At 35.7% G+C, this 11,361-nt stretch overlaps 1 protein-coding gene across 1 annotated transcript in view; it reads right to left on the minus strand.

The window, feature by feature from the left end:
• Nucleotides 1–11,361, minus strand: part of REPS2 (RALBP1 associated Eps domain containing 2) — a 251,336-nt gene that overhangs the window by 33,090 nt on the left and 206,885 nt on the right. The window contains exons 15-16 of the mRNA XM_044670340.1: nt 9,883–9,944; nt 7,725–7,817 (exon numbers count right to left, since the gene is read on the minus strand). Coding sequence (XP_044526275.1) covers nt 7,725–7,817; nt 9,883–9,944 — 155 coding nt within the window. The remainder of the gene's footprint in view (nt 1–7,724; nt 7,818–9,882; nt 9,945–11,361) is intronic.

Raw genomic sequence — 11,361 nt, forward strand, 5'->3', positions numbered from 1 at the left:
ATCTAAACAATTGGAAAGCCATTGATTGCTCATGGGTAGGTCGAGCTAACATAATAAAAATGACAATTCTACCCAAATTAATTTACCTATTTAGCGCCATACTTATCAAGCTACCAAAAAACTTCTTTACTGAATTAGAAAAAACTATAACAAATTTCATTTGGAATAAGAAAAGATCAAGAATATCAAGGGAAATAATGAAAAAAAAATGTGAAGGAAGGGGGCCTAGCAGTACCAGATATTAAACTATACTATAAAGCAGCAGTCATCAAAACAATATGGTACTGGCTAAGAGACAGAGAGGAGGATCAATGGAATAGACTCGGGGTTAATGACGTCAGCAAGACAGAGTATGATAAACCCAAGGAGCCCAACTTTTGGGACATGAATCCACTATTTGACAAAAACTGCTGGGAAATTTGGAAAACAATATGGGAGAGATTAGGTTTAGATCAACATCTCACACCCTACACCAAGATAAATTCAGAATGGGTGAATGACTTGAATATAAAGAGGGAAACTATAAATAAGTTAAGTGAACACAGAATAGTATACTTGTCAGATCTCTGGGAAAGGAAAGATTTTAAAACCAAGCAAGAGTTAGAGAAAATTACAAAATGTAAATTAAATGGTTTTGATTATATTAAACTAAAAAGCTTTTGTACAAACAAAAACAATGTAGTCAAAATCAGGAGGGAAACAACAAATTGGGAAAAAATCTTTATTAAGAAAAACTCGGACAGGGGTCTAATTACTCAAATATACAAGGAGTTAAAGCAATTGTATAAAAAATCAAGCCATTCCCCAATTGATAAATGGGCAAGAGACATGAATAGGCAATTTTCAGGTAAAGAAATCAAAAGTATCAATAAACACATGAGAAAGTGTTCCAAATCTCTAATAATTAGAGAAATGCAAATCAAAACAACTCTGAAGTATCACCTCACACCTAGCAGATTGGCTAAAATGAAAGAAGGGGAGAGCAATGAATGCTGGAGGGGATGTGGCAAAATTGGGACATTAATGCATTGCTGGTGGAGCTGTGAACTGATCCAACCATCCTGGCTGGCAATTTGGAACTATGCTCAAAGGGCTATAAAAGAATGCCTGCCCTTTGATCCAGCCATACCATTGCTGGGTTTGTACCCCAAAGAGATCATAGATAAACAGACTTGTACAAAAATATTTATAGCTGTGCTTTTTGTGGTGGCAACAAACTGGAAAAGGAGGGTATGTCCTTCAATTGGGGAATGGCTGAACAAACTGTGGTATATGCGGGTGATGGAATACTATTGTGCTAAAAGGAATAACAAACTGGAGAAGTTCCAGGCGAACTGGAGAGACCTCCGGGAACTGATGCAGAGCGAAAGGAGCAGAGCCAGAAGAACATGTAATGGACCTCTGTACCAGCAACAATGCAATGACCCAGGACAGCTCTGAGGGATTTATGTTAAAGAAAACTACCCACATTCAGAGGAAGGACTGCAGGAGAGGAAACACATAAGAAAAGCAACTGCTTGAACGTATGGGTCGGGGTGGACATGATTGAGGGTGTGGACTCGAAACTACCACACCAATGCAACCACCAACAATTTGGAAATAGGTCTTGATCAAGGACACATGACAAAACCAGTGGAAATGTGCGTAGGCCATGGGTGGGGGGAGTGCGGGGGGTGAAGGGGAAAGTAGGAGCATGAATCATGTAACCATGTTAAAAATGATTATTAATAAATGTTTAAAAAAAAAAGACGCATCTTCCCAAGTTCAAATCTGTCCTCAGATACTTACTAGCTGTGAGACCCTGGGCAAGTCACTTAACCCTATTTGCCTCACTTTCCTCATCTGTAAAATGAGCTGCAGAAGAAAATGGCAAACCACTTCAGTATCTTTGCCAAGAAAACCACAAAAGGGGTCAACAAAGAGTCAGACACCACTGAAAAGAGTGCCAAAATTTATTCTGGTTATTGAACAATATAAACTTCTCAAACTATTGAAACCTGTTTTCTTTACTTGTAAAGAATTATCTTTAGATAAAAATTAATTACAACCACTTAACAAAATGCTAAAAAAGATAATAGGTACTTTATTTGCTCACCATTCAACAAAAATTCTTGTCCGCTGAGAATCTATCTTTAAAATGAAATTATACAGGGCACCCTCAATAGCTCAGTGGATTGAAATCCAGGCCTACAGATGAGAGGTCCTGGGTTCAAATGTAACCTCAGACACTTCCTAACTGTGTGAACCTGGGCAAGTCACTTAATTGTCTAACCCTTACCAGTCTTCTGCCTTTGAGCCAATATACAATATTGTTTCCAAGTCAAAAGGTAAGGGTTTAAAAAAAAAGTTAAAATTCTGCAGAATCTTTAACCTAATTAATACCACTTCCCCCCACTGTTTTTTTCAAAACCAGAAGAGACATTGAACAGTCTCTGATTATAATAGAATAAAATCCTTTTTTAAATAAATGAAATTCTAATTTTAATCAGTGATATGTGCACATGAATAAAAAAAAAACTGGTTTTGGTAGACAAAACGTTAATTGAATTACTGCCCCTATAGAAGTCCTCTTCTGATGACCTATCATGTGGTATAGCTGTGATGTTGGGATCATTCAGGTTTCGGCTAAGATGTGACACATTCTATGAAGGAAATGTTCTGAGAATTGTTCTAGTGATTAACTGGGTCTAAGTGATCTAAGTGAAGTATTTGGCTGTCATAACTCATGAAACAATAAAAAAAAAATGGCCCTCAATCTTATGCAGTTTCCTTCTATTTCTATAATAGATGGTAGCAGAGAGACAAAAAAGTAGAGGAATAAAGACAACATTTGGATGGTTTATAAATAATGATCCACCTCTAGGTGGCTAGCATGCAAAATCCTTTTCCAACTGCTAACAAATTGGCATACTCCTGTGAGAAATTATTCATATCAATATTGACCATTTTGCTAAAAACGAAACCAGATACTTTGAAAAAACCAATAAAATTGACAAAGTACTGGTCAATATAATAACAAAAGGAAAGAAGAAAACCAAATTAACAGTATCAAAAATGATAAGGGAGACCTCACCACTAATGAACTAAGGCAATCATTAAAAACTATCTTGCCCAATTATATGGCAATAAATAAAGCAATCTAGATGATATGGATGAATATTTACAAAAATATAAATTTCCTAGATAAACAGCAGAAGAAATAGAATACTTAAATAATCCAATATCAGAAAAAGAAATTGAACAAGCCTTCAAAGAACTCCCTAAGAAAAAATCCCCAGGACCAGATGGATTCACAAGTGAATTCTATCAAACCTTCAAAGAACAACTAATTCCAATACTATACAAACTATTTGACATAATAAGCAAAGAAGGAGTTCTACCAAATTTCTTTTGACACAAATATGGTACTGATCCCAAAGCCAGGTAGACCAAAGACAGAGAAAGAAAACTACAGACCTTAATGAACATTGATGCAAAAATCTTACATAGGACACTAGCAAAAAGACTCCAGCAAGTGATCATGAGGGTTATTCATTATGATCAGGCGGGATTTATACCAGGAATGCAAGGATGGTTCAATATTAGGAAAACCATTCACATAATTGACCATATCAACAAGCAAACCAACAAAAACTGCATGATTATCTCAATAGATTCTGAAAAAGCCTTTGACAAAATGCAACACCATTCCTATTGAAAACACTAGAAAGTATAGGAATAGAAGGGCCTTTCCTAAAAATGATAAATGGTATATATCTAAAACCATCAACAAGCATCATATGCAATGGGGATAAATTAGAAGCATTCCCAGTAAGATCAGGAATAAAACAAGGATGCCTATTATTACTTCTATTATTTAACATGGTACTAGAAACACTAGCAGTAGCAATTAGAAAAGAAAAAGAAACTGAAGGTATTAAAATAGGCAATGAGGAGACCAAGCTATCATTCTTTGCAGATGATATGATGGTCTACTTAAAAACTCCTAGAGAATCAACTAAAAAGCTAGTGGAAATAATTAACAACTTTAGCAAAGTTGCAGGATACAAAATAAACCCACACAAATCATCAGCATTTCTATATATTTCCAACACATCTCAGCAGCAAGAGTTAGAAAGAGAAATTCCATTTAAATTTACCCTAGACAATATAAAATACTCAGGAATCTATCTGCCAAGACAAACATAGGAATTATACCAACACAACTACAAAACACTTTCCACACAATTAAAACTAGATCTAAACAATTGGAAAAACATTGATTTCTCATGGGTAGGATGAGCTAACATAATAAAAATGACCATCCTACCCAAATTAATTTACTTATTTAGTGCCATACCCATCAAACTACCAAGAAACCTTTTTACTGAATTAGAAAAAACTATAACAAAGTTCATTTGGAAGAACAAAAGATCAAGAATATCAAGGGAAAACTCTGAGGTACCACCTCACACCTAGCAGATTAGCTAACATGACAGCAAAGGAAAGTGATGAATATTGGAGGGGATGTAGCAAAATTGGGACATTAATGCATTGCTGGTAGAATTGTAAATTAATCAAACCATTCTGGTTGGCAATTTGGAACTATGCCCAAATGGTTTTAAAAGACTATCTGCCTTTTGATCCAGCCATAGCACTGCTTGGTTTATACCCCAAAGAGATAATAAGGAAAAAGACTTGTACAAAAATATTTATAGCTACGCTCTTTGTGGTGGCAAAAAATTGGAAAATGAGGGAATGTCCTTTGATTGGGGGGTGGCTGAACAAGTTGTGGTATCTGTTGGTGATGGAATACTATTGTGCTCAAAGGAATAATGAACTGGAGGAATTCCATGTGAACTGGAATGACCTCCAGGAATTGATACAGAGTGAAAGGAGCAGATCTAGGAGAACGTTGTATACAGAGACTAATACACTGTGGTACAATCGAATATAACAGATTTCTCTACTAGCAGCCATGCAAGGATCCAGAGCAATGCTGAGGGACTTATGATAAAGAAAAATAGCCACATTTAGAGGAAGAACTATGAGAGTAGAAACACAGAAGAAAAACAATTGCTTGAACACATGGGCTGATGGGGATATTATTGGGGATATAGATGCTAAATGATAACTCTAGTTCAACTCTCAATAATATGGAATTAGGTCTTGATCAATGACACATGTGACAACCCAGTGGAATTGTACATTGGCTATGGGAGGGAAAGAGGGCTTGGGGGAGAGGAGAAGCTCCTTGTAATCACTATTTCCTTATCTAAATACTTACAAACTATTTGTCACTCATTACTGTATGACTTCTGTTCTTGTGGAATTTATACATATTTTTATCATTTAGTAACTGTTCTAACTGTTCTAACAACTTGCCTTAAAAACTTAAATGAACTTCATCAATTTATTCTAACTGTTCTAACAACTTGCCTTAAAAACTTAAATGAACTTCATCAATTTATTTTCTAGATACAATGGATAGAGTGCAGAACTTGGAATTGGAAAGATTCGTTTAGATTCTGCCTCAATCATTTAACTATATGACTTATCACTTAATCTCTGCCTCAATTTTCTTGACTATAAAATAGAGAAAATAGCACCTAATTCTCAGGGTGGTTGTGAGAATCAAATGAGATAATATGGATAAGCACTTACAAACCTTAAAATGCTAAGTAAATTCTGGCTATTATTATTATTATTAGATAACCCTGAGAGAAAAGGTATAGAAAGTTTTCCAGTATAATAATGCTAAACACATAGTGTCTACTTCTTTTCACTTGGGTTCTTCTTTATCCTTCTTCCAGTTTTAAAGTAGATCTGCTTCTGTTGAATTTATTCATGCTTTTTAAATCAAGAACTACCACTTTGGTAACATAACCTACATGTAAGCTACAGCTGTGCTTATATATTTAGAGGTCAGCTAAATTATATTTTATATTGAAAACCATTACATCTTCTCTTATTTTAAAGTTCATTTTCTCTCTGTGGGGAGGATAATGGATGGTAGAAGTATATAGATATTTGTAGATCATACAAGACAACAAGCATATAATAATAGCTAGCATTGGGGACAGCTAGGTGGTTCAGTGGATTGAACTTTAGTCAGGCCTAAAGACTAAAGGTCCTGGGTTCAAATCTGATCTCAAAAACATCCTAGATGTGAGACCTTGGGCAAGTCACTTAACCCTCATTGTCTAGCCCTTACCACTCTTCTGACTTGGAACTAATACACTGTATTGATTCTAAAATGGAAGATATGGGTTTAAAAAAAATAACAGCTAGCATTTACCTAGCACTTCAAGATTTGCAAAGTGTTTTTATCCATGTTATTTCATTTCGCCATATCACATATGGTTGTATAGATATGTATAGATATATATCTGAAAACATACAAATGCATCTCTGTATTACTCCCATGCAAATCTCTTAATGTACATTTTGCTGGTTGGTTAAAACCTTAAAGGGTTACATATTTTAAGTGACTCATTCTCTTCACTTAGAACATCCATAATACTGGAGATTAAGAACCAAGAATATTAAATCCATAGTTGATCCCCAAGCTGAAATTTTCCAGGATTAGCATCAGCTTCTTTTCCTACCCCCAAACCTTTTCTGTGGGCTGTTAAAAAGAGGTAATAGAGTGGATAAAGTGCCAGACCTGTAGTTGAGAGGATCTGAATTTAAATCTGACCTCAGACACTTCCTAGTTGTGTAACCCTGGGCAAACCACTTAACCACAATTGCCTAACCCTTACCTCTTCTGCCTTGGAACCAATATTTAGTTTTGATTCTAAGACAGAAGGTAAAAGTATAAAAAAAAGATATAGAATGAACCACATAGGAATCCTCAGGTAGAATCTTACATAGATACCCGAGGATCTTTTCCAGAAGGCAATGGTATAAAATGATATGCCATATTTTTCTGCCCATGAAAAACTATTATACCAAAACTAGATTTCATAGTATATGTAATTCTCCTCCTCGAGAAAATTGTGGGGCAAGAAAAAAATCTAAGGAACCCTTAGACTCAGGCATACCACCATTATTCCCATATGTCCAAAAAAGACCAAAGGAAAAAGACCCTTATGTACAAAAATATTCATAGCAGCTCTTTTTGTAATGGCAAAGAACTGGCAACTAAAAAATGCTCTTCAATTGAGGAATGGCTGAACAATCTGTGGTAAATTAGTATAATGGAACACCACTGTGCTGAAAGAAATGACTAAAGGTTTTAGAGAAGCCTAGGATGATTTGAATGAATTGATGCAGTAGCAAAGGAAAATGATTAAGAATCAAGAACACAATATATATAATAACAATACCACCATAATGACAAACAACTTTGAAAGAGACTTGAGAACTCTGAACAGTACAATGATGACCAACCATGATTAGAAAGATGAAAAAGGTTGTATGTGTATTTGTGTGAGTAGATGGTGAACAGTTCCAGTATTTTTGCCCATAAAATCCCAAAATGAGGATCAGAAAGCGTTGGATACAATTGAAAAATGACTAAGAAACAAACAATATCTATAATGACATGACCGATATGGGAATTTGACCAATATGGGAATTTGTTCTACTTTACCATACATATTTATCACAATGATTTTTTTTTATTTAGGGAAGGGAAAAAAGGAAGAGAAAAATTGCTATCAAATGAAAATTTTAAAGAAAGGGAATAGGAAGACATGGAAGCATGGCCTAAACAATTTGGGTTTGCCTCTGTTACCTACCTGCTCCGGGAGTCTGAAATCGCCATAACCTGGAAGCTGTCCTAGAGGCTTGGAATGGCTAATGGAGTCACTGTTTGTGTTGTGGTGTGAAATCTGCCAGATGAACAAGAAAACTCATTAATATCTTCTCCTCTGGCCACACAAGTGAGGGTAACAAGTTCTTCCTCGATACACTGGTGTAAAAAAAGGCTCAACCCAATTGATCTAAGACTTCAGATAGCAGCGGCAGAATTCAGAGCAGGGTAGCAGGGGAAACTGTACAGATAAGTGAAGATCATCATGAAGGCTTTTTGAGAGCCCACCTTTCCCTGTGTGCCTGCATGCTGTTAGAGCAAAGTAGTTATTAGTCAACAGGTTTGGATTCTAGAGAAATGAAAAAAAATGGTACATGAGAATGACACTGAACTCTGGGATTCCATCTGGTTTAGACTGGCAAAACCCCCAATTTTGTATAAGGATAACACTGAAATTAAGATCTTAGGATAAAAGATTTAGAGCTGGAAGGGTTCTGAAGGACCTTTAATTCCAAACTCCTCATTTTACAGAAGAAGAAATTGAGGCCAAGAGAGTAAGGGACTTTTGCCAGATTTAAACTCCAATCTTCCTGACTACAACTCCCTTGCTCTATTCACTATACCATATTGTTCCTCTTTAATTCTCATTTAGTAGTCCAAAGCCTAGTTTGATAGTAATGGTAAAGTCTTTAAATCTCTGGGCTGTTTTTCCTGTAAGCCTAGCAACTTCTGTTATAGATATAATACATATATTATATATAAATACATAACTATATGTATATATACACACATATATAAATGCAATAATGATAAAAGTAAAAAGATTGTTCTGGAGATAACTCCAGCGTGAATACAAAGAAAGTGAGTCTACAACAGAGGTGTCAAACTCAAAGATTAAAATACAAATAGGAAAAGTTTATCAAAACAAAAATACAATTTAAAAAATAGTCTATTTATTTGGGATTTACTAAGTCAATATGCAGCCCATGGGATTTTTTTTCTATTTGAGCTTGACACCACTAGCCTAGAAGAAGCACTTAGATACACTGTAGACACTGGATTGGGTGAAAATCAGTGAAAGCCATTAGGTATGCTGAGATAATAATTTTAAAAAAAGATTTCCAACTTGTCCTTGAGTCAGGGAAGATAGGCCTTCAACTAGTCTTTCCAGGTATCTTATTATCCTTCAAGTTGAAACAAATACCTCAGCTTTCTTAGGGAGGAGATGGGTTAGAAGTAGATAACTCAGCTGGTCAAGAAATTGTCCCCTTAAGTCAGAAATCAACCATTTGTCCATGTAAAGTAACCCCTTAGAACTATGTCACAAAGCAGAAATCTATGCCCTTTTTTGTCAAAGATTCCCTAACATTTGCTACAAAATACAGGCCAAAAGATGAAAATTGGAATATTTCAGTGGTATTTTTGCAGAGGGGACCAAGACAATTGTCATCCCTATAAGTTAATGTGGAATAAAACAATTCAAGAAACTGCCTTGTTAACATCTCTCATCAGTAGACTTGCTAAGAGGGAGGTCCCATAACACACATTCTGAATTTATTACACTCTTCTAATTTCTAATCAACAGGGGAGTGGTGATTTGATGAATAAGCATAGTAATGCATATCAATGAGGTAGACTTAATTCACATACAAAACAGCTTTCCCTTCTCTGCAGCCTTGGTATTTTGTTCTTAGGATACCAGTAGAATCTTAAGGTTGTCTAGAGACTACACAACACACTGATGACCACTAGATTTCAGCCAACCAGCTACATTCCTGTTGCCCAGCCAGAAATTGATCCCATTCTTCTATGTCCGCATATGTTTCGATGGAATAGTCCAGTCTTTATAGGTACATCTCACTTTCTCCCCACCCTTTTTCCATCCCTTTGGGCTGAACTACAGCAATTCTGCTCAAAAGCAAATTTGTACAATGAGAGATTTGTCCAAACGCCAAAGTAGTCCGTTGAGTCGCCCACCCTTTAAGGATGATAAAATAGTTTAATTCTTTTGAAAACCATATGGCTTGTCATCCATATGAAAATCTGCCTGATTCATTTGTGGAACACAAACAACTGTGTGCACAGGGCTGTTATTAATATAAAATATTCATAACAAACTTGCTGGAATCAAGTTTGGGTCTTACCTGTGATACAAAAGGTCTGGGGGGAAGAGCTGGTGGTGGAGGTAACAATCCTGGTTTAGCAGCTGAAAAAAAAACACACAATATTTTACTATATTTTCTTTTAAAGGGTAAAGAATTCTAGTCTGTAAGAAGGAATATTTGAAATGTTTAAAATACATAATGTAAATGTTGATCTACTCTGTTCTTTTTAAAAAGTAACACTAGGATACATTATTTCTAACTATTTCCTCTTCACACACACTTTATTCAGACATCCACATCCAAGCATTTATTAAAGCAGTTATTTTTAAAGACAGTGTAGGAAGGTAGCTAGATGGCTCAGTGGAAAGCAAGCCTGCTCTAAAGACAAGAAGTCCAAATTTCAATTTGGCCTCAGATGCTTCCTAGCTGTGTGACTCTGGGCAAGTCACTTAACCCCAATTACCTAGCCTGTTAACTGCTTTTCTGCCTTGGAAGTGATATGTAGTATCTATTCTAAAACAGAAGGTTTAAGAAAAAAAAAAGAGTATAAGCAGGATTGGAATGACATCGCATGGGCGAGGAGACTAGAACAAAACATTTCAGGAAATTAGATATTATTCAGGGCTTTGAGGATAACCTTACTTTTCTACATTTATTTTGTCTTTTGGTCACTGCATTATAAATGAACACAGGAAAAAGAGTAGGACTCAAGTCAGCTTTATTGTTCCTTAATATTTTGTTCCATCGTTTCAGTAGCATCTAACCCTTCATGACCCCATTTGGAATTGTCTTGATAAAGATACTAGAGTGGTTTGCCATTTCATTCTCCAACTCATTTTTTGGTTGAAGAAATTGAGGCAAACAGAATTAAGTGACTTGCCCAGGGTCACACTGCTAGGTAGTGTCTGAGGCCAGATTTAAACTTGGGAAGATGAGTCTTCCTGACTTCAGGCCTTGACTCTATCCACTGTGCCACATAGCTGCCATTCCTTAATATGTAATATGATCAATTCCTTAATTAAAGGGTTCTTTAAAATAGATTTGAGGGTGGGAAAAGAGGGGTCAAGACTAATAGCTAAAATGATATTTTGAAAGGACTTTGATGTAGTAGATAGAGCATTGGGTTTAGGGTCAGGAGAACCTGAGTCTGAATTCTGCCTTTGACCCTTACTAGCCTACGTGACCCTGGGCAAATCATTTTGCTTTTAGTTTCTTCATCTGTAAAATGAAGATAATAGTACTTAAATCACAGGGCTGTGTAAAGACAATATTTATTTATTTGTGTGTGTGTGTGTGTGTGTGTGTGAGAGAGAGAGAGAGAGAGAGAGAGAGAGAGAGAGACGCATTTTGCAAATCTAAAAATGCTACATAAATGTTAGCTATCATCATCATGTATTTTGGAGGTTACTTATAGATTTCATGTTTCTTTGTTAGCCCTGATCCCTAAATTACTGAAGTAGCATTCTCTCGCTCTCTCTCTCTCTCTTTTTCTCTGCATATATATATATATATATATAT

This window comes from Gracilinanus agilis, chromosome 3, assembly GCF_016433145.1.
Source record: "Gracilinanus agilis isolate LMUSP501 chromosome 3, AgileGrace, whole genome shotgun sequence".
NCBI classification, from domain to species: domain Eukaryota; kingdom Metazoa; phylum Chordata; class Mammalia; order Didelphimorphia; family Didelphidae; genus Gracilinanus; species Gracilinanus agilis.